This window comes from Peromyscus californicus, unplaced genomic scaffold (assembly GCF_007827085.1).
Source record: "Peromyscus californicus insignis strain IS unplaced genomic scaffold, ASM782708v3 Scaffold_4__1_contigs__length_199733344, whole genome shotgun sequence".
Lineage (NCBI taxonomy): Eukaryota > Metazoa > Chordata > Mammalia > Rodentia > Cricetidae > Peromyscus > Peromyscus californicus.
This window is the reverse complement of record NW_026294562.1, coordinates 162,196,154-162,219,508: the sequence shown is the minus strand read 5'-3', so window position 1 is coordinate 162,219,508 and position 23,355 is coordinate 162,196,154. Positions and strand designations below refer to the sequence as shown.

The 23,355-nt window shown below is 52.2% G+C and overlaps 1 protein-coding gene across 4 annotated transcripts in view; it reads right to left on the bottom strand.

Annotated features, from left to right (window-relative positions):
* Window positions 1–23,355, bottom strand: part of Ryr1 (ryanodine receptor 1) — a 132,607-nt gene that overhangs the window by 102,096 nt on the left and 7,156 nt on the right. For 3 of the 4 annotated variants that reach the window (XM_052761262.1, XM_052761259.1, XM_052761260.1), the window contains 23 exons: window positions 22,950–23,054; window positions 21,749–21,823; window positions 21,591–21,669; window positions 21,194–21,306; window positions 20,784–20,877; window positions 18,230–18,323; window positions 17,741–17,815; window positions 17,144–17,300; window positions 16,809–16,973; window positions 15,894–16,015; window positions 15,321–15,516; window positions 11,124–11,259; window positions 10,950–11,045; window positions 10,749–10,867; window positions 9,771–9,904; window positions 9,356–9,597; window positions 8,517–8,709; window positions 7,676–7,892; window positions 6,741–6,845; window positions 5,494–5,597; window positions 3,459–3,542; window positions 2,188–2,495; window positions 469–671 (listed from right to left, as the gene is read on the bottom strand). In XM_052761262.1, the coding sequence (XP_052617222.1) occupies window positions 469–671; window positions 2,188–2,495; window positions 3,459–3,542; window positions 5,494–5,597; window positions 6,741–6,845; window positions 7,676–7,892; window positions 8,517–8,709; window positions 9,356–9,597; window positions 9,771–9,904; window positions 10,749–10,867; window positions 10,950–11,045; window positions 11,124–11,259; window positions 15,321–15,516; window positions 15,894–16,015; window positions 16,809–16,973; window positions 17,144–17,300; window positions 17,741–17,815; window positions 18,230–18,323; window positions 20,784–20,877; window positions 21,194–21,306; window positions 21,591–21,669; window positions 21,749–21,823; window positions 22,950–23,054 (3,216 nt within the window). Of the gene's footprint in view, window positions 1–468; window positions 672–2,187; window positions 2,496–3,458; window positions 3,543–5,493; window positions 5,598–6,740; window positions 6,846–7,675; window positions 7,893–8,516; window positions 8,710–9,355; window positions 9,598–9,770; window positions 9,905–10,748; window positions 10,868–10,949; window positions 11,046–11,123; window positions 11,260–14,997; window positions 15,097–15,320; window positions 15,517–15,893; window positions 16,016–16,808; window positions 16,974–17,143; window positions 17,301–17,740; window positions 17,816–18,229; window positions 18,324–20,783; window positions 20,878–21,193; window positions 21,307–21,590; window positions 21,670–21,748; window positions 21,824–22,949; window positions 23,055–23,355 lie in introns of those variants that run through there. The other variant, XM_052761261.1, reaches the window with a different exon arrangement.

Below are 23,355 nucleotides of genomic sequence, written 5' to 3'. Positions count from 1 at the left end.
TGTCTTTAAAAAAAAAAAGAAAAGCTGAGCATGGTAGTGTATGCCTTTAATTCCAGCACTTGGGAGGCAGAGGCAGATGGATCTTTGTGAGTCGAAGCCAGATTGGTCTACATAGTGAGTTCCAGGACAGCTAGGGCGATATAGAGAGACCCCATCCTCAAAAAAAAAAATGCATAGATGGATGATAGTGAATAGTATGGATGGATGGATGGATGGGTGGGTGGGTGGATAGATGGATGGGTGGATGGGTGGGTGAGCAGATGGATGGATAGATAATGGATGGGTGGGTGGGTGAATGGGTGGGTGGGTGGATGGACAGATAATGGATGGGTGGGTGAGTGGGTGGGTGGATGCATGGATAAACAGTACAGTAGATGCACGGATCAAAGAACAGTAAGGCACAAACTAGGATGTGTGACTAGGAGAAACCACAGGGCCTGACAGAATGGAGTCGAGGGAGGTACCCACTCGGTGCCCATTGAAGACGTAGGCCAACTCATCAGCTCCCAGCTCTACGTCAGGTCGCAGCTCAGGCCTTGCCCAGCCCACCCGCATCTCTCCTGTGGTGACTGCTTCAAACTCGAAGTACCAGCGGCCGCTCTGGACTGCATAGGACTTCTCTGCCCGGAAGATGCGGGCCCGGTCCCCACGAGCCTGGCTGTCCACCTGACCTATGGAAGAAGCAAGGTAGAGTTAGAGAAGCCGGGCAGGAAGTGGATTTCAAGATGTCAAGAGGAGAGGAGAGACCAGAAAAGCTGAGGGTCTTCACACTGTCTCGGTGGTTTGTTTGTTTGTTGTTTTGAGACAAGCTCTCATTGTGTAGCGCTAGCTGGCCTGTAACTTGCTTATAGAGACCAGGCTGACCTTGAACTCACAGATCTTACCAACCTCTGACTCACGAGCGCTGGGATTAAAGCCACCATGCCGAGCATCATTGTTTTGAATATGTAGCTACTGGTAGATTTCCCATGCCCCAGAGGGTGCCACGCCTATACATACATAAGCAGCACTCAATGGACTTAGTGACGGTCAGAAAATAAAAGGGGACACGAAGTTGGGAGGAGGAGCATATTGGGGGTGTTCAAGATGAGGGTGGATATGAGCTTATTGTATACGTCTATGAAATTCTCAAGAGTAAAGAACTCGCCAGGCACGGGGCCCATGCCTTCAGTGCCAGCACTCAGGAGACAGAGGCAAGAGGCTCTCTGTGAGCTCAAAGCCAGCCAGGGCTGCATCATGTTTCAGAAGGAGGAAGAGGGGAGAGGAGAAAAAATAAAAAATATTGTCCCCCCCAAATAAACAAATAAAGGGTCACCAGGAGTTCAAGGCCAGCCTCAGCTATACCTACCTGGGCTACACGAGACATCATCTTGAAAATAATAGTAATCACAGCCAGGCATGGTAGTGCATATCTATAATCCCAGTACACAGGGCACTGAGGCAGGAGTTCATGGTCTTGAGTCTAGCCTGGATTACATAATAAATACCAGGCTAGCTTCAGCTATTGAGACCCTTCCTCAGAAGACAAAAAAAATAAAGTGTGCAGAAAAGAAGGAAGAGGGAGGGAGAGACTGGGGACAACGGTCTTAGGGTCAAGGCTTGGTTTAGGAATTGGTGAAAGATCAAGTTATAGGTAGGGATTAGAAACTCAGTTCTTGGTTCCTTGTTTGAGTGGTTTCATGTTATAGCTATACCCAGGGATTGGGGTTAAAGGTCTAATGTGGAGGTCAGCACTCACTGGGCACCTGGCATGATCCCACAGCTCAACACTGTGGTCCTGGCCCACAGAAACACTGAGTCAGATCAAGGCCAGTGGTCAGACTAGGGTCAAGAAAGGGATGATGGGTAAGGGTCATGGTTGAGGGGAAGGGTCAATGCTCATCAGTCCACTCAATGTTAAGATTGGAAATGTCACCAGGCAGTGGTGATGTATGCCTTTAGTCCCAGCACTCGGGAGACAGAACCAGGCAGATCTCTGTGAGTTCGAGGCCAGCCTGGTCTACAGAATGAGATCCAGGACAGGCTCCAAAGAAAGCTACACAAGATCCTGTCTCAAAAAAACAAAACAAACAAAACAAAACAAAAGATTGGAAATGTCAACCACTTGAGGCTAATTGGGTCATAGATCAAGGGTCAGGGTTGAAGGTCAAGGTGAGCGTAGGGGTGGAGACAGAGGTCAGCACTCACTGGGCTCCTGGTCAGGTGGCTCAATGTTGTAGCCATAGCCCAGCAGGGTACGCACAGCCTGGCAGAGACTGTCCCTATTGCTGCGCTTGGTGGCCTCATCCAGCAGGCGGTAGGGCACGAGGCGAGGGTTTCTGCGGGCGGGGATGTCCTGCACAGCGCTGTAGCTCCAGCCCTGTGCCACACGGTCTCTCGCCCATACGTTGTGCCCATTCTCTGCCAGCCGATCCACCAGGGTTGTCTGTGCAGGTGTCAGCCTCACGTGACTCAGGTCCAGCGGAGCCGGCTTGTATCCATTGCTCATCATATACCTGCAGATACAGAAGTCCCACTGTATAGCCCTGGCTAGCCTGGAACTCGCTGTGTAGACTAGGCTGGCTTTGAACTCACAGAGATCTGCCTGTTGCGTACTGGAATTAAACGTGTGCATCACCCACACTGGGCTGGCTGTGGAATCTTGGTCGGTCCCAGGACCCTAAGATCTTGAGCCCTGTTGTTTTTTTGTGTGTGTTTATGATATGTGTGGGATCAAGTATACCATGGTGCACATGGAGGTCAAGTTTGTGGAATCAGTTCTCTCCTTCCATCTTTCTGTGGGTCCCAGGGATTGAACTCAGGTCATCAGGCTTGCACAGCAAGAGTCCTTACCTGTGGGGCTTGGCACTACTGACCTCTGCAACCCCCTCCACTTTTTAAAAGTTAATGTATTTTTTTATTTATGTGTATGTGTGTCTGAATGAGTTTCTGGGCCCTAGAGATAGGACATGAGCTCCCATGGAACTGGAGTTACAAGTGTCTGTGAACCTCCAGGTGGGTGCTGCGAACTGAACCAGTTTTGGGGGTCCTTCCTTTGACCCTGATACCACACTTTGTGACTTCTCACCTCTAGCTTTGGGTTGTCTTACTTCTGACCAATCACCCTTAAACACCTGGCTTTGAAGTCCTTGACCTTTGAACTCAGGGTGTCTAATCCCTCAGCCATCATCCTAGGACCGATTACTTACCCTCCAGCAACCTCTGGATTCTTGCCTTCTCCCTCTGACCTTGCACTCCACCTTCGATTCCCAGGGCAGATCCTGGCCCTGTACCCCTGGCTCAGTCTCCATCTCTGGAACTCCTAACTCCTCAATCCCGGAAACTCACTTCTGACCCTAAGGCCCTGACCCCTGACCCCTGACCCTATAGACTGCATCCTAACCCCTGCACTCCCATCTATGACATCAGCACATGGCTCTTTGGTCTCTTGAGACCCACCCGGGGCCACCCACACTCACGTCTTGGGGAGTTTTGTCTTCTTTAGGTTGTCCTCAGCCTTCTCGTCAGCCATGCCCACATGGCAGCCCAGGGCCAGCAGAGTCCTAAGCAGGGCAATGGAACAACAAGGTCACAGCCCCCCGAGCCCCCTGCCCCCTTCACCTGCCTCTGGGTCTTTCTCTTTAGTTCTTTCTCTCGCTGCTGTGGTGTCTGTATTCCCTCTTTGGGTCTCATTGACTTCTGTCTTCCTCTCTACAACTCTGTGGTCACAGTCAGTTTTTCCTGAATACGTTTTTCTCTCTCACTTCCCACGTCTGTCTGTCCTTTGCTATGGCTTCCTGCCCTCCCGTCTCACTGCTTGTGTGAGTGTCTCGCTGTGTCACAGGGCTAGTCTCAAAGTCATGGACTCAAGCCTCTCAAGTATCTGGGATGATGGATCACACATCACCACACCCGCCTTTCCCTTCTGTAATGTTTCCCTTTCCCTTCTCTGTGATCCTGTCTGTCTCAGATACTGTCTGTGCACACATTTGCATGTGCATATGTATGCACGTGTGTGTGTGCAGAGGCCACGGGTCAGTGTCGGATGTCTTTCCTCACCCAGTTTCTACTTGATTTTTCGAGTCAAGATCTCTCACCTAGAGTCCACCAACTGGGTACACTGGCTGGCCATTAAGCTTCCAGTCTCCACCCCAGTGCTGGTATCAGGGGCACACACCACCATGTGGCTTTTTATACGGAGATCTAAACTCAGATGCTCAAGCTTAGGCAGCAAATACTCTGCTGACTGAGCCGTCACTCCAGGCCCCTCATACTCTTTTGGTTATTTATTTAGGCTGCACTGGAGATGTAATCTAGGACCCTGTGCATGCCAAAAGAACATTCTAGCACTGAGCCCCAGCCCCGCACTGGTGGATTCTAGGCAAGCACCCCACCACTGACCCACACTCCAACCCTCTGGCTTCATTTCTCCCAGTCTCCGCCTCTGTCTCTCCTTCACCCCCTCCTGACCATCAGTCTCCCCACCCTCTGCCCCCCCCTCAGTCATCCCCACTCTCTGTCCTCCATCAGTCATCCCCACTCTCTGCCCCCCCTCAGTCATCCCCACTCTCTGCCCCCCTCAGTCATCCCCACTCTCTGCCCTCCATCAGTCATCCCCACTCTCTGCCCCCCTCAGTCATCCCCACCCTCTGCCCCCCTTCAGTCATCTCCACCCTCTGTCCTCCTCAGTCATCCCCACCCTCTGCCCACCTCAGTCATCCCCACTCTCTGCCCCCCTCAGTCATCCCCACTCTCTGCCCCCCTCAGTCATCCCCACCCTCTGCCCCCCTCAGTCATCCCCACCCTCTGCCCCCCTCAGTCATCCCCACCCTCTGCCCCCCTTCAGTCATCCCCACTCTCTGTCCTCCATCAGTCATCCCCACCCTCTGCCCCCTCAGTCATCTCCACCCTCTGCCCACCTCAGTCATCCCCACTCTCTGCCCCCCTCAGTCATCCCCACTCTCTGCCCCCCTCAGTCATCCCCACCCTCTGCCCCCCTCAGTCATCCCCACCCTCTGCCCCCCTCAGTCATCCCCACCCTCTGCCCCCCTTCAGTCATCCCCACTCTCTGCCCCCCTCAGTCATCCCCACCCTCTGCCCCCTCAGTCATCCCCACCCTCTGCCCCCCTCAGTCATCCCCACTCTCTGTCCCCATCAGTCATCCCCACCCTCTGCCCCCCTCAGTCATCCCCACCCTCTGTCCTCCATCAGTCATCCCCACCCTCTGCCCTCCATCAGTCATCCCCACCCTCTGCCCCCCTCAGTCATCCCCACTCTCTGCCCCCCTCAGTCATCCCCACTCTCTGTCCCCCCTCAGTCATCCCCACTCTCTGTCCTCCATCAGTCATCCCCACCCTCTGTCCTCCATCAGTCATCCCCACTCTCTGCCCCCCTCAGTCATCCCCACTCTCTGCCCTCCATCAGTCATCCCCACTCTCTGCCCCCCTCAGTCATCCCCACCCTCTGTCCTCCTCAGTCATCCCCACCCTCTGCCCCATCCCCCAGCTCTCTCACTTGAGTGTCTCCCCTGACATCTGCAAGTTGTAATTCCGCTCAGGCTCTGGCAAGCTGTGGAAATCCACAAGACATGGATGCAGCCTCTTGTTGTCATCCCGAACCTAGAGGAACACTGGGGTCAATCTCGGGGCTACCCTTCACCCCACCCCTATGCTGTCCCATTGCTCTCCCACCTAGGCTTCCGCCACCTGCAACCCGAAGACTCCTTGGTACTTGAAGTCCCAGTACTGCTTCCTCCTCCCTACCGTGCTTCCTCCTCCCCACCATCCTTGCTCCTCCCTACCATGCTTCCTCCTCCCCACCATCCTTCCTCCTCCCCACCATGCTTCCTCCTCCCCACCATCCTTCCTCCTCCCCACCATGCTTCCTCCTCCCCACCATGCTTCCTCCTCCCTACCATGCTTCCTCCTCCCCACCATCCTTCCTCCTCCCTACCATCCTTCCTCCTCCCCACCATCCTTCCTCCTCCCCACCATCCTTCCTCCTCCCCACCATCCTTCCTCCTCCCCACCATCCTTCCTCCTCCCCACCATCCTTCCTCCTCCCCACCATCCTTCCTCCTCCCCACCATCCTTCCTCCTCCCCACCATCCTTCCTCCTCCCCACCATCCTTCCTCCTCCCCACCATCCTTGCTCCTCCCCACCATCCTTCCTCCTCCCCACCATTCCTGCTCCTCCCCACCATCCTTCCTCCTCCCCACCATCCTTGCTCCTCCCCACCATCCTTCTCCTCCCTACCATTCTTGCTCCTCCCTACCATTCTTGCTCCTCCCCACCATCCTTCTCCTCCCTACCATCCTTCTCCTCCCTACCATTCTTACTCCTCCCTACCATCCTTGCTCCTCCCCACCTTCCTTCCTCCTCCCCACCATCCTTGCTCCTCCCCACCATTCTTGCTCCTCCCCACCATCCTTCCTCCTCCCCACCATCCTTGCTCCTCCCCACCATCCTGCTCCTCCCCACCATCCTTGCTCCTCCCCACCATCCTTCTCCTCCCCACCTTCCTTCCTCCTCCCCACCATCCTTGCTCCTCCCCACCATCCTTGCTCCTCCCCACCATCCTTGCTCCTCCCCACCATTCTTGCTCCTCCCCACCATCCTTGCTCCTCCCCACCATTCTGGCTCCTCCCCACCATCCTTGCTCCTCCCCACCTTCCTTGCTCCTCCCCACCATCCTTGCTCCTCCCCACCATTCCTGCTCCTCCCCACCATCCTTGCTCCTCCCTCTCGGGGTCTCGGCTCACCGGACCATAGGTCCACCCCTGCTCAATGCGAGTCAGTGCCCAGAGTTCATGAATGTTCTCTGCCAGCTTCTCCCGAATCCGCTCCAGGTGGGGAGGCAAGACGATCTGGGGGAGGGGGACATTTGTGAGATCTCTGTGATCCGGTTGCACCTCCACTGTGACCTCTTTTCCCAATAATGTGAGTGAGTCCTGGCTGGCCTCCTCCCCCAGCAGTGATACGCCAAAGCCCTGTTCCCCCGCCCTTGACTAGTAAGGTAATGTCCAGAGGAGCAAGGGTGTGGCATCATCAGAGTTAAGGAGCACCTGGGGCCAGGCCCATGTGTCCCTGAGGACTGGGAACTCCTTGGAGAAAGAGCTTGGGCTGCCCTAGTCCTTGAGCTTCCAGAACCACCCAACCAGAGCGAGCGTCAGAGCCAGAAAGCCGTTCAGAAAACACTGGCTGAGTGGGCAGCTATTTCCTTCTCTCTGTAAAGACAGCGACGAGACTCTTACCAAGAGTGCTCCACACACACTGGTGAGACTGGAACCCAGTGCTTCAGACACCAGGCAGTCACCCTACTGCTGAACTACAACCCGAGCCCTCACTGGGGGATTCTAGGCAGGGGCTCTACCACTGAGCCACACCCCCAGCCCCTCACTGGGGGATTCTAGGCAGGGGCTCCACCACTGAGCCACACCCCAGCCCCTCACTGGGGGATTCTAGGCAGGTGCTCTACTACCGAGTTCTTTCTCAAAGCTCCTATCTTGAGGCCTTGACCTGACTTCCCTTACTGAGGGACTGTGGTGTGGAAGTGTAAGCTAAAATAAACCCTTTCCTCTCCAAGTTGCTTTCAGTCAGTGTTTTACCACAGCAATGGAAGCCTAAGACGACATAAAAATAAATGATCATTGAAATAAATGTTTAGAAGAAGAATACCCTTGTAGAAAAGCCATACCTGGATGGTGTCCACAGGACAGGGCACAAAGTCCAAGTGTGAGAGGCAGCGACTGGGGCCCACCAGGTGGGGTCCCCGAGGCCCCTCCCGACGGTACTCTTTAATGGGTTGGAGATGGAGTCGCTCCCGAGGGAGCACAGCTTCATGGCACGGAGCATAGCCAGGTGGGGGCAGGAACTTGAATTCACCATGGCGGCCACCAAGGAGGAATCGCACTCTGGGAGAGGAGAATGGGCGTCGTGGGAGGTTGAAGGAGAGAGCTGGCAGTTAGAGGGGGATGTGGGAGCAACACTGAGGTTGCTCGGGAATGTGAGGACTCCGAGCAGTCTAGGGTTTCCCTAGGATCACAGAAGTCAAATTAGGAGTCACTTAAATTCTACTATAATTACAAAATAAACAGGAATTCCAATGAATGGGAACTCAAAGAGTTGGGGGAACTTGGAAAGTTCTGGATCCATGAAAGGTCTTTGGGGTACGTGGTTATGGGAGAGTCTGAGCACTGGCCCTCTGAGGCCACTGGGATGTCAAACAGGATAGTAGATTTCTGTCAGATCCTAAAGTCGCGGGAAGAGTCTGAGGTCATGGAGACATTTCTGTGAGAGTCTGGAGTCATTATAACGTCATTATGAAATTCTAGGATTACTCAGAGGTCCCTGGAAGGACACAGCAATCAGAAATCACTGGGGTCACACTGAGGTCATGGAGACCTTCATGTAAGGGGTTCTGGCCACCGACCAGTCATGAAGCAGGCCGCTCTGTCCCTGCCTTTTGGGAGGACAAATTTTGATTGGAGAAGCCAAGTAGACCTGGGACAGACAGAGGGGCAGGGATGGGTCCTCACTTGACGCCAGCTGAGAAGCTCACGACAGGGAAAAAGAGGCCATCGAGGTTGAAGGATTCGAAGACGCCCTGCACAGGGCAGCCATTGATACGGAAGGAGATGGATGGCACACTGAGGTCCAGGCAGCAGCTGACCACATCCTCCGGGGCCAGGAGGTGTTGTCCTGGAGAGGTCACTGGGCGTGCCACATGCCCTACAACAAGTCACCAGAAAAGGGTCAAGGGTAAAAGGTTCCACGAAAGCAACCGTATTGGGACAAGCGGTGGCTATTAAGGGATCTCGTGGGGCCCAACCTGTAAGAGTAAAGGTTCCCATGGGTAGTCCTAAAATTAAGAGCTGATGTCAGATTTCCTGGGAGACATGCGATAAGATGTTAGTCTCCCTAGAGTTCAAATTCTGGAAACTTTAAGGTCATAAATCAAAGGTCAGAGGTCATAACAGGGCAGTCTTCTGGGATCAGCCCTGTAGGGTCAGAATTTTGAGGCTAAGAGGGAACAGGTGAAGGCCAGAATTCTGAAAGTTCTAGAGTTAAGATCAAATGAGAGGTAAGGAGTCAAAGGTTGCTTCTTCTGGGAGTCAGGATTCTTTTTATTATTATATTATTATAATTATTATTATTGGTGGTGGTTTTTTGAGACAGGATTTCTCTGTGTAGTCCTGGCTGTCATGGAACCTCATTCTGTAGACCAGGCTGGCCTCAAACTCACAGAGATCTGCCAACCTCTGCCTCCTGAGTGCTGAATTAAAGGCGTGTGCTTTAACTCCAAGGGGGTGCTGTCAGAATCTTGGACACTCTGGGGCCAAAGGTCAGGGTGAGAACCCCCTGGGGGTAGAGGTACCTGTCCAGAGATGCAGCCCATCAAAGCCGTAGGAATAGAGGTCATCGCCGACCCCATTGCCGCCCCAGCCCTCGCCGCCTCCAGGGTAGGGGCTGTAGCCCTCGCTGAGGGCCCAGCCCACCCGCAGGTGAGTGGACTGAGCTGTCAGAAATGGAGCCACCTCATCCACCATCACTTCAAAGTACCATTTGCCATACTGCGTGGAGCCTTCTGCTCGGCCCACAAAGATGTTGGGACGGATGCTGTAGGAGAGATGGAGAGGACAGCCAGATGGAGGGGAAGGAAAGAAAAGACAGATAAAGGGAGGAACTGAAGTGATGGCTCAGAGGTTAAGAGCACTGGCTTCTCTAGCAGAGGACCTGGGTTCCAGCCTGAGGTCAGGACTGGGGGTCAACGCTGAGGTGAAGAGACCCACCTAGTGACGTAGTTGATGAGGTTTGTCTGCAGCAGAAGCTCCCTGCCGGGGAGCAGGTTCTCAGTGATGAGATCTTGGTTGGAGCGCACAGCCACACCATTGCACACACACAGTGAGCACAGCACATCCAGGACCTGGAAGTCACGTTCAGAGGTCAAGGAGAGTGAGGCTAGGCAGGCACGGTGGCGCACGCCTTTAATCCCAGTGCATGTGAGGCAGAGACAAGTGGATGTCTGTGAGTTTGAGGCCAGCCTGGTCTACAGAGCGAGTTCCAGGACAGCCAGAGCTGTGTAGTGAGTGAGACCTTGTCTAAAAACTGAAAATCCAAAAGGAGAGTTAGGGCACCAGGGTGGGGAGGCTGTGGGAGGGCTGAAGAAGAAAGCCGGAAGGCGAGGGCAGTGTATCCAGCTAGAACATGGAGATCCTGCTTGGGAGGATGGGGTGAGAAAGGCTGGGAGGTCAAGGAGGAAGATCCAAGGTCGAAGAGGAAGGTGAGGCAAGAGGCTGGGGGTGGCCCTCAGGGGTTGGGATAAGGCATCATTAAGTGCAGGAAATTAGAGACTAGATGGGGGCAGTGAAGGAAGAGGTAAAGGGTAGAGTGGAAGGTCAGCTAGAGCCTCAGGAGTCAAGATGAGATGTTGGACTAGCAAGAGTTCTAAACGTTGGCCTTCGTGGGCCAGATGGGGGATGTAAAGGTATGAACTGCTTTGAAGTTGTACAGTGGGCACTGATAGGGCCTGTAGCAAACTGTAAAGCCTATCTGCCCCCCACCAATGGCTATAAAATGTGCATTTCAGAGAGCCAACTAAGTTTATCTGTGGCCCAGAATCGACTGAAGAGCCGTGAATTTGAGACCGTCCAGTTGGGATGGAAGTGCATAGAAATAAAGTTTAGCTAACGGTGAGGTAAAAGAGAGGAGTCCTGGGAGAGGTCAGGGTTCCATTGTCAGGGGTGAGAGGTCATGGAAGAAGGACCAACCTTGTGATTCCTCCCATGCTTGTCTAGGAGGGAGATAATAGACTTGATGTGGTTCTCCTGGATGATGTTCAGAACCTCGGGACTCTCAATCAGGACACAGTACAACACCTCCAGGATGCCTGCCGGGTGCCCACAAGAGAGGTGAGGGGGAGTGGCCTCTCCTCCCTAACCTTCCCATCCCCCTCTCCTGGATTCTCCTACCAGATGAGGCCTCCAGACGATCCAGCTTGCTGACCAGCCAATCCAAGTTTGTGGAGAAGAGGGCACAGTTGGTACGATTGCCACGGATCAGAGAGGCTGCAGGGCATGGGGGTGAGATCTATTAGGATAGGGTATCTGAGTGCTCTCGGGGAAGTCAGCTCTGAGTGCCCTTACCTAGGAGTTCATAGAGCAGGTTCACAATCTCTTTCCAAGATTCAGCTGCCTCCTCCCCTGCAAATTCCGCAAAGTGAGCAGCAGTGGTGTAGACATTGAGACGGTCAATGCAGTTCAGGACCAGGGAGAGCATCCCCTGAGGTGAAGAAATGAAGGAGTTACAGCAGGAGTTCCAGACCCACACTTCTTTGCCTTTCCCGGGTCTACTAAATCATATTCCTGCGACAGGTTATGTCCCCAGAGGTAACCCAGCTTCCTTAGTTCCATGTCCCTGTTCAGTCTCATCACCCTCCTCTCCTTCTTGACACATCAAACTGTTCCTGTGCTCTTTGCCTCAATCTCCAATATGATATGCCTTTATTAACATTAAGACTGAATTTGTGCTATGTAATCTACAGTTTTCTCTCCATTTTACTTGGTTCCAGACTCCTCACTCCAGGCTGCAATTTGGACCAGTTCACTTTTACCACCTACCGTAAGAGATTCTCTCCCCTCTGACACTTTAATGTGGGGTTTTTTTTCTTCCTTTACTGTGATTTATTATCAGTTTTATTTTTGGAGACAGGGTCTCACTATGTAGCCCTGGTTGGCCTGGAAATCACTGTGTAGATCAAGCAGGCCTCAAACTCATACAGATCCACCTGCCTCTGCCTCCAGAATTCTGATGTTAAAGGTGTGCTCCAACATGCCCAGCTATTCTGAATTTTGTAAATGTATATATTGTACAAATAGTTTGCCTGCATGTACGTGTGCCATGTCTATACCTGGTGTCTGCAGAAGTCAGAAGAGGAAATTGGATCCCCTAGAATTGGAGTTACAGATAATCGTAATTGGCTGTGTAGGTACTAGGAACTGAACCCAAGTCCTCTGAAAGAGCAGCAAGTGCTCTTTTTTTTTTTGTTTTGTTTTGTTCTGTTTTGTTTTGTTTTTTGAGATAGAGTTTCTGTGTAGCTTTGGAGCTTGTCCTGGAACTCACTCTGTAGCCCAGGCTGGCCTTGAACTCATAGAGATCAGCCTGGCTCTGCTTCCCGAGTGCTGGGATTAAAGGTGTATGCCATCACCGCCCGGCACAGCAAGTGCTTTTTACCGCTGAGCCCTTATTCTGAGTACTTTATTCGTGTGTGTGTGTGTGTGTGTGTGTGTGTGTGTGTGTGTGTGTAAATGAGCATGCACATGTATGTTCCAAAGAACAACTTCTACCTCCTTTGAAACAGGGTTTCTCATTGGCCTGAAGCCCACCAATTAGGCTACACTGGCTGGTCATCAAGCACTGAGGATCTGCCTATCTCTGCCTCCCCAGTGCTGGGACCACAAGTGCCTACCACCACGCCTGACGTTTTTATGTGGTGGGTTCTAAAAATCTAACTCAGTTTCTCATGCACTTTAACTGGCTGAGCTCTCTCTCCAGCCCTTTTATTGTGAATTCTAACACACACACACAGAGAGAGAAAAGCACATAAAGCATATACAATTAATTCTCATTATTCTCAGTAGCATTCTGTAAGATCACATGAACAATGAATTATCAACCATTGAACTATTACTTGTAGCAAAAACACAGGGGATTCCTGTGAATGTCTGGATAAATATAGTTTTGTTTGTTTATTTGAAAGAGGGCCTCATCCTGTGGTCCAGGCTGTCCTGGAATTGGTGACAATCCTCATACATCAGCTTCCCAAGCGCTGGCATTACAGGTGCGAGCCTCCACACCTGATTTTTTTTCACTATACTTTTTTTGAAACAGGAGCTTGTTATGTAAGCCAGGCTGGATTTGTTCCTTATATCTCTGCCTCCTTAATCCTGATGAGTCACCATCCCTGCCTTAAAACGTTTATTTTTAGGAGCTGGAGAGATGGCGCAGCGGTTAAGGCTGCTCTTCCAGAGGACCCAGGTTCAATTCCCAGCACCCACATGGCAGCTCATACTTGTCTGTAACTCCAGTTCCAGGACTTCTGACACCCTCACACAGACACACACGCAGGCAGAACAATGAAAAAAATGAATTATAATTTTTTAAATTTTTTAAAGATGGAGTCATGAGCCCAGCGGTGGTGGTGCACGCCTTCAATCCCAGCACTCAGGAGGCAGAGGCAGGCGGACCTCTGTGAGTTCAAAGCCAGCCTGGTCTACAGAGTGAGTTCCAACACAGCCCGGGCTGTGTCTTGAAAAACCACCTGCCCTGCCCCCCAGCCACAAAAAAAAAAAGAGTTATGTCTGGAGTTATAGCTCAAGTTTAGCACAAATGAAGCCCAGGGGCCGGGAGTGAGAGCAGAAGGAATAGAGCATCCTCGGCTACTGCAAGTTCATGGCCAGCCGAGAGCGAAAGAGAGAGAGAGAGAGAGAGAGAGAGAGAGAGAGAGAGAGAGAATATTTGCTATGTGGACCAGGCTAGCCCCAAACTCCTGGGCTCAAATGACCTTCTTACTTCACCTTCCCACGTAGTTGGGACTATGGGCATGAGCTGTTGTGCTCAGCTTCTGAACACATTTTTTTCTTCAATGAGTTAGTGCATAACCTTGCTTTATATATGTTTCTATATAAAGAAACATACTCATAATATAGTGCTTTATTGAAGAATATTAAACTCATAGCTAATAGCATTATATTGATACCTGAATGAAACATCTTTCCTATACTTAAGAATTAGATAGAGCCGGTGATGGTGGCTCACACCTTTAATCTTAGCACTTGGGAGGCAGAGGTGCAGGTCTACATAGAGAAACCCTGTATTAAGGGGAATAAAAAAGAATTCCAGATGGTACCTGAAATTTTTGTTTGCATTTTTTTGTTTGGCATTTTGAGACTGTGTGTGTGTGTGTGTGTGTGTGTGTGTGTGTGTGTGTGTGTGTGTGTGTGTTATGTATTTGTTTGTGTGCCAGTGTGCATTCTTGCTCCTATGGAGACTAGAAGTCAACTTGTGGAGTCTTTTGGTTTTGTTTTTCCAGACAGGGTTTCTCTTTGTAGCCCTGGCTGTCCTGGAACTCACTCTGTAGACCAGGCTAGCACCGAACTCAGAGAGTATCCTCTTCTACCTCCCAAGTGCTGGGATTAAAGGTGTTGTCACCATCACCAGTTGGCAACTTTTGGGGTCTTCTATGATGACTTGCCACCTTGGTTTTTGTTTTGTTTTAAGGACAGGGTCTCATTACATAGCCCTGACTGGCCTGAAACTTGCTATGTAGACCATGCTGGCCTTAAATTTACAGAGATCCTCCTGCTTCTGCCTTCCAAATACTAGGATTAAAGGTATTCATCATTACACTCAGCTGTCCTGTATTTTAAAGATTTACTTTATTATTTTAAATCTATGTATGTGTGAGGGTGTGTGCATGTGAGTGCAGGGGCATGTGGAGGCCAGAGGCATTGGACCCCTCTGGGGCTGGAGTTTGGGTGTTTTGAGCCACCAGATACACGTACTGGAAACTGAACTTGGGTCCTGATAGAGCAGTACCTGCTCTTAAACACTGAGCCATCACTGTAGACCCCATCTTATGTTTGTGAGACAGGGTTTCTCACTGAACCCACCTACCTGTACTGGAACTCTAAGTGCCCTGCATACACTGTACTAATCCTACCCTGGTGACAGTTCTGTTATTGTTACCGACCGTGATCCTTCTTTCTCATCACGGCATGAGAGGCCAGGCTATGCCTCCGAATAGATACATTTCCCACCACTGCCAAGGCAGCAGAGTCCCTGCCCTCAGCCCAGGCCTCTTATTCCACTCCTACTCTGGCAGAGCTGAGCACCCCACACCTCTTCCCTTACTGTTCTAAGAGATGACTAGTACCTCACCCCAGTAAGCTCCTCCCAGAGGTACCAAGATCAGCCCAGGTCCCTGTATCCCTACTCCCAACTCTGGTTCTGCCCTCTCACCCAGAAGGTCTGGATCCTACAGACCCAGCAGCAGGAAGCCCCATCTTGTGGAGCCTCAGACTCAACTCCAGACCGGATTGTCTAGTCTTGACCCTCAGTTTCACAGGGCTCCGCCGCCTGCTCCCTTATTCCGGCCCGCCCTCCAGGCCCCGCCCAACAACACCGCCCACCCCTTCCTTGAGGCCCGGCCCATCACTTTCCTACAGGCCCCGCCCTCCCTGGAGCGCCTCACTGTACCCCGCCCCTCTCTAAGCCCCAGGTACCCGGAGTCTCCCCTGCCAGGCCCCGCCCCCTCGGGCTCCGCCCTCCACGCCTGGCTTCACCTCCTCCTGGAAGAGGCTCTGTCGGTTGCGCAGGCTGCGGAGCTTGGTCTGCTTCTCCTCATGCTGCAGCTCCTCCGAAGGCGGCTCGAAGTAGCCTATGAGATCCTGTAGGCTCAGGATGACGCCTTCGATGGGCAATGCTGACCCAGCCGGTGGCCCCGAGCCCCGTGGCTTCCCACTGAAGCTATCGAGACCCCTGTGGGGATCACAGTGCTCAGGCAGGGTTGGAAGCCCCACCCCATCCTGCGCTGGACCCCACGGGCTTCGGTTTTATGAAGGACAGAGAAACAGGAGAAAGGCCTTGGCCCAAGGTCACTTAGAACCTATGACGGAGCTGGGACTGCTGGCATGGGCTCCTGCGTAGCAGGCACAAGGGATCGTGGAAGTAGTCGGGACTGGAGAGGGCCAGTGAAGAGTCTGGGTGCTGGTGTGAAAGTTAGATAATGGTCTGGAATGTAAGGTCTTAGCTGTGCGGAGGTCAAGGCTGTGGACATTAGAGGTCTCTGAAGAGGGGCTATGACATTTGTCAGGTACATAAGAGCGAGGAGCCTAGGAGAGGGTGGGCAGGCTTACTTTATGAATTGGTTGTACAGGCCTGCCGTGCTATAGATCATTCGGGCAGCCTGGGACTCCTCCTGCTGGCATCGTGTCAGTGACAGTGCATCATCCATGTGGCCTTCCTGGTGCAGCATGGCCTGGGTGCGCACACAGAGAGGTCAGGCGGGGTTGCCACCTGATCTACAGGGTGCTGGGGATGCAACCCAGGGCCTCATGCATGCCAGGCAAGCCCCTTACCAGCAGAGCTATCACCCCAGCCCTTTTCTTTTGGGGCTTTTGAAACAGGATTTCACTATGTAGTCCAGGCTGACCTCAAACTCAGCCCCCCGGCAGCCTCTTGAGTGCTAGGGTAATTGGTGGGAACCACCAGGGCCAGCCAATAATGTATGACTATTATTTTCAGTCTGTTATTATTTGGAAGATTTTCGTGGGGAGTGGATGTGGATGTGCACACGCTGGCAGTCAAGACAACCTGATGGAGTCCGTTCCCTCCTTCCACCATTCGGGTTCCTGGGCTCAGACTCAAGGCCGCCGCCTGGCAGCAAATGCCTTTTACTTGCTGAGCCATCTTGCCGGCCCTTAGTATTTGTTTTCTCTCTGTGTGCATGGCTTTTTATTCTTCAATTTCTGTTTATAAATTTCAGTTTATCTCTGCTCCTTTATCTCTCTCTCTCTTTCTCTACACACACACACACACACACACACGCACGCACGCACGCACACACACGCACACACACACACGCACACACATGCACACGCACGCACATGCACACACACACACACACACACACACACACACACACACACACACACCCCTCTTTTATTTTCCTGTCTATCTCAGTCTCATTCTCAGGCTCCCAAAAGCTGGGTAGTGAACACCACAGCCCATCCCTGCCCCTGTTCACACACCCACCCCTTCCAGGAGCCCACCTTCTTCTTGAGCACGCCAAGCCTCAGGGCCTTGGGGTCCGGGGCAGCATAGGTGAGCCACAGGCCTGAGGCCACATGCTGCACGAAGCAGAGTGATTCTCCATACTTGATCTCAGGGGGCCCCATGCCCTCCACATCTCTCTTGGGGGCCACATCCAACTTCTCCTGCAGGGACAAGGGACAGATGTCAGCCTCCTCTGCCTGGCGTCATGGGAGACCCCAAGCAAGAGCCTACAGCCAGGAGGCTGGAGTGGGACCCAGGGCTGCAGCTGAGGAAGGGCACCTCGCCCCCTACACACACACACACACACACACACACACACACACACACCAACCTTTGAGATTCGGAAGCAAAAGGAAGTAGCTTTGGTGTGGGCCTTGCTGGCATCAACCACCACAAGGCCTTGGTCCTCGGTGAGTGCGAGGTACCGCCCAGTGGTCACATGCCTGATTCGCAGTGGCTGGCCCCAGCGGAGATGGCTTCCACTCCAGCTGTGGAGGGTGACCGTAGGGAGAATCAGGGGACCCTCCCTAGTAGCCATTAATATCATAGTCTTGGCTTGAAACTACTCAGTCATCTCTCCTACAGGGTCCCCTGGATCTTTCTCAGAACTCTCTCCTCCCTGCTCAGTAGCTCCATCCTCGTGCAGGACCTTGAACCTTCCTCAGAGCTCCCCAGTGTCCCCAAGGCCCCGGCTCTTCAAGCTTCCGATGCACAAACTTTCACCCTGAACCCCGATCTCTCCTTCAGGAACCTCCCACGTTCCCCAAGGGCTTTTCCTCTAGGGTTCCAGGAACGCTGAGGACCTTAATCTCCCTCGGGCTCTCTAGGTTGTCCCCCAGAACCTTCCAGTGTCTTCCTCAGATCTCCTTCAAGACCCTTTCTCCCCTCCCAGGCTCTCCAGGAGTCCCCAACCTCTCCCCCACCGCACCTGATTCTCAGTGGCTCTAGCCTCCAGAGCGAGCGGGCATGCGTGCACACAGGCCCTCCCTCGTAGTAGACCAGTCTAGGGATATAGGAGAGAACAAGGTCAGGAACGCAGACGCCAGTCCCCAACCTAACAGCCCATCTGTGGAAGGCCTGGTCCCCAGCCGGTGGTAGAGCCCTTGGGAGGGAGCCCGATGGAAAGGTGTTAGGTTACTGGAAATTACAATATTGTGCCTTCCATTTTCCTTATTGTGTCCTCAAACCAGCCTCTGCCACATACTGTCGCCATGACAAACTGTGCCACCTAGGACCCAAAGCAATAGGGCCAAGCCATCATGGATTGCAACCGAAAGAGTCTGTCCCTTATCAAGTTGATTTTCTCAAGTATTTTTCTCTATTGCCACAGCCACAGAAAGCTAAAAAGCACAGAGTGCCCAACCAATCTCCCCACCCAGACCCCTGGACCCCAAGTCTCCTCGTCCAGAGCCCAGACCTGCGTTGGTCATCACTGTCCGAAGGGGAAATGGTCAGACATTCATCCATGTGTCCATGAAAGAGGCGGAGGACATGGCCTCCGGTCACGAAGCCTGAGGAAGATCAAGGAAATGTGTTTGCTGTGAGGTAGGAGTCTCAGAAAGATCTAAAAGCCAATGTGGGGTCTAGGGGTCCTATGTCTTCCCGGTGGAAGATGAAAGGCTGGATTGGGGAGCAGTGTTGACGGTCTGTGATTTAGGCCATGTTTAAAGACTAAAAAGTAGGGATGGGAGACTTGGGAGCTGAGGTCAGAGGCCAACCCATAAGGATCTGGATATGCCGGGGTAAGGTCAGGGGACTTAGAGTCGTGACTTAAGGGTCTGTATTTGGACTTTCGAGATTGGGGTCAGATTGTGTGGTCGGAGGGTTGGGTCTAGTGCTCCTTACTCTTGGGCTCTGTCCTCTGGGGTTAGGATTTGGAGGCATGATGTTTGTCTCTGAGCCTAGAGTTGGCAGTAAAGATCTCAGTTCTGAGTGTTGATTTGGGGGATCTTGGGCTGACATGTGAGGTCAAGGTTCTGGGTTATGATCTGAGTTTGAGACTCTGAGCTCAGGAGTATGGATTTGGAAAGACGTGAGCTTTGTAGCAAAATAACAAAGGTGCTGGAGGATGTCTCCACAGTTAGGAGCACTCGCTGCCATTGCAGAGACCCCAAGTCCTGTTCCCAGCACCCACATAGCAGCTCAGAACTGTATCTGTGTAAATCCGGTCCCAGGGGATCCAACACACTCTTCTGGCCTCCACAGGCACCAGGCACATACATGGTGCACAGACACACACGTACACAAAATACCCATACACATACAATAAAAAGAAATCTTTTTTTAAGAGTTTTTTAAGTTGGTGGGTCTGGGTTTCAGGGCTGGGGAATCAGTGGTTTAAGTCTCAGCTTGGTTCCCTGGTTCAGGACCCTGAAGTTGGTTCAGAACTTAGGGCCATCCTCTGCTCTTACCATAGGATCTGAGACTGAAATTGTCGGGGTTTTGGTTTTGGTTTTGGTGTGTCTTTAGTTTCCTTTCAGGAGAGTTCACATGTGTGGATTTCCCCTTCTGTTTAGTTGGAGCTTTCTGTGTACAAATGTGTACATGTTTATGTGTGTGTGTGCTTCTGTATGCAGGTGTTCATGCACATGTGTGCACATGCATGTAGAGGTCAGAGGTCAGCACTGGGCGTCTTTCTCAGATCACTCTCCACTTTACTTTTGGGGAGCAGGATTTTCACTGAACCCGGAGCTCACTGATCCAGCTCAACTGACTGTCCAGGAAACCCCAAGGGTCCTCTGGCCTGGCCCTCCCAACACTGGGATTACATGTAGGTCCATGACACTGAACCTGGCCTTTTCAATGTAAGTGATGGGGTATCTCCCCAGCCCTGGGGTTTTGGTGTTTGTTTATTTATGTGTGTTGGTGTTTTGCCCGAGTGAGTACCAGTACCACTTGTGGGCCTGGTGCCCACGGAGGTCAGAAGATGGTGTTGGATCCTCCGGAACTGGAGTTACAGATGGTTGTGAGCCACCGTGTGGGAGCTGGGAATCAAATTCGGGTCATCTGGGAAGAAGGGCCAGTGCTCTTAACTGCAGAGCCGCCACGAGCCCTGTTTTCTGGTTTGTTTGTTTGTTTGTTTTGTTTTTTATTTTATTTATTTGTTTGTTTGTTTTTGTGAGTGCCGGAGTTTGATTTTGGGTTTTTGAGAGTGAAATTAAAATTTGGGAGTCTGGAGTCAGGAAGGTGGTAATGGCACCAGACATCAACCCGGCAACCTGAGTTCAATCTTCAAGCCCTACATAGCGAAAGGTCAAAAGTTATCCTCTGACCTTTACACAGGTGGGCATGCCCAGACACACACACACACACACACACACACACACACACACACACACACACTTCAATTAAAACTTTTTTGAGAGTCCAAGGCTGGTAGCATGAGGTCTGAGCAGGGATCCTGATTTAGGATCTGAGGTTTAGATTTCAGGGCTTTGGTCTGTGCTTCTATCTGAGAACTGAAGTCTGAGGATTAAGCTTGTGGGTTGATGCTCTAAACCAGTGGTTCTCAATCTGTGGATCACGACCCCTTGGTGTCAAATAACTCTTTCACAGGGGTTATATATCAGATGTCCTGCATATCAGATATTTACATTATGGTTTATAACAGACCAAAATTACAGTTATGAAGTAGTAATGAAAATAATTTTATGGTTGGGGGTCACCACAACATAAGGAACTGTATTAAAGAGTCACAGCATTAGGAAGGTTGAGAATTACTGCTCTAAGCTGTGAGTTCTGAGTGTAGGAGTCTGACCTCAAGGACTGCACTTGGTATGGAAGCTTTGGGTTGAGTTTGGAAGTGGTAGTGAATCCGGCTTTGGAGTCAGTAAGAAATGTTCTGTGAAAGCCATAACTGGAAGATCTGAAGCGTGAGATCCCAAGATCCGGTTTGGGCATGTCTGAGGAAGCACCACTGAGGATCTGTTTTGATGGCCTCATCTTAGGGGCCAGAAGCCTGGGATCCTCACCTTCTTCACAGCCAGAGCAGATGGGGTTCATGTTCCACAGAGTCTGCATGAAGGAGGCATCAACCTGGAGTTCCCCGCTTGCGGTCGACAGGTGCTGGGGGCAACCAAGGTGTGGTGGTCAGAGACAATGGAATTAACAAGAGTTGAGAGCCAGTAGGAAATAATCAAAGGGAGACACCAGACAGAATCGAGGCAGGGAGTTGGAGGTCACAGATCAGGCAAATGAGAGCAAGTTAGGAAACGCAGGGAGGGATGGTGATCAGAACTATAGGATATCAGACAATCAGGAGTTGTGAGTCAGAACACTGGGGGCCAGACACCCACTGGGCCAGCCAATGGTGAGAGATGGGGTAAATCCCATGCACTCGCACAGGAGCAGCAGGAGCCCTCAGGGAGATGGGATTACTCACCAGGTATCGCTCAGAGGAGACACTCACAAGGATGAGGTCATCCCCAACACGAACCTTCTCTCCTTCAGACCTCTGCTTGGAGGCAGGGTGCATCGTCCACCAACAGGCCTCTCCTATGAGTGGGGTGACTGTCAGGATAATGGTTTCCCACAATGCTCTTCCCCAGGGTACTCACAGCCACTGAGCCTTCCAGACCCTCTATAAATCCCCTGCTGCACCGCCAACTTCCCACCTCGTCTTCCTGTATAGAATGTGTCCACCCATCTGTTCAGACCCTCCGTGCCCAGGCCCCTCTTCCTGGCTCCAGTGCAGCCTCATGCACGCCTGTCGAGTTGTGCATACTTTCCGTTCTCTGACTTGGGATGCCCACCATGCTCCCTGCCCACAGCCCCTGTACCTGTCGCATCTTCCTGTAGCCCCACGTCAAAAGCCAGCTTGTCAGTCATGGATCGGGAGGTAGTGAGGCAGCTCAGGTACTACGGTGGGAGAGTGAGGTCAGCCTCCTGGGAGGCCTGAACCCTCTCCTTCGCCTGCATCCATGGGTAATGTACTCACCATACGGCTGTGTGCGTGCCGGAGCAGGATGGCATGGCCATACAGGAGTGTCCTGTGTCCCCCGCCCTGGGATGACTACCGGGGAAGAGACGGTGCAGAGTAAGCACAGATGCCCAGATTTCTAGCACCTTCCGAAACATATGGCTTATTCACAGGTGGATATATGAACCCCATGAAATGCTCAAACACCCAACATATTGCCTGCATCCATTTTCCCATCTGTAGAAGCAGAGGCTGTCTCTGAGAAACCTAGACATGGAGTGTTTTATATTCCCCAAGACCCAGAAGCTTGTGATCTTAGCACTTGGAAAGCAGAAGCAAGAGGATCGGGTGTTCAAGGTCAGCCTCAGCTACTTAGAGAGTTTGAAGCCAGCCTGGGATACATGAGGTTCTATAAAAACAAAACAGAAACTACAAAACCCACTCTGCCATCCTGCCTCTTTCCTCTTATAAACCAGGTCCTGACATCACCCAAGGTGTATGAATCTTCCAGGTGACTAAGGACACTCAAGAGAACCCCAGTATCCCATTTACTCTAGCCTGTCATAAAAGAACTGAACCATAGCCTGTTGGCACAGCACAGTCTTAACTATTGCTTGTCACATGACTCTCAGTCACTGGGATAAAGTGACTCCCTAGTGCTGCCACACACTCCCATGCATGAGAAGACTTGGCTCTTTGGAGGAGGGAGGTACATCCAATTCCTTGATGGCATCATGCCTCCATCATGGCTCTCCCATGCCCATGCTCTGAGGGAGCCAAGTCATGGAGCCACATGGTCCTATGGCAGACCCACACTTGGGATGGAGGGAAGTGAGGGAAGAGGTCCCATGCAGTGACGGGCAGGCTGGGGAGGAGGATAGAAAAGAAGAGAAAGGAATGGGCCAGGGAACAGGGGCTCAGAAGCCCCTTGCTCCCTCCTTCCTTCCTGCCTGGCTTGTTCTGGGCTCCACAGCCCCTGACATCTGGGGTGGGGGAAATCCTCCAGCCCCTGTGTTCAGGATGTGGGCCTGAGCAGCAGGCCTGGGGTCGGGAGTGATGGGAAAAACATGACACCCAAGGCCAGACCTACCCACTTATCCAAATTGAGGGCCTGTCGGGGGCAGGGCAGAGAGAGGAAGAAGAGCATATGGTGAATGACCCACAGGCCCCCTCATCCATCCTTGTCCCTGTTCCCTGCTCCTTGGAGGGGGAGCCTTACCTCTACACCAGCCTCCACAGTATTGGCCAGCATCTCCTGTAGGGCTCGAACTGACAGGGACTGCTCCAGGACGAAGCAGCAGATGGCCAGATCAGGGGGTACATTCTGAGGTGGGGTCAACAAACATCACTCGGGTCATTAGACTTTCATGCACCATTCCCCACTGTGCCTTGTCTGTCCCTTAACCTGAATAGTCACACTTCCAGACACCCAGACCCCACCCTCACCCCACAAGGGGCCCCAGCCAGGCATCAGAAACATCAAAATCACAGGAAACACCTTTCAGTCTCCTCCTTCAAATTCCTCCAACTCATCCAACTCCACAGAAACTTCCAGATCACCTATGTCACTCAACTGTTTCATGCCCCTTGGTCTCATAGGATGCCCTCTGACTGGCTCATCACAC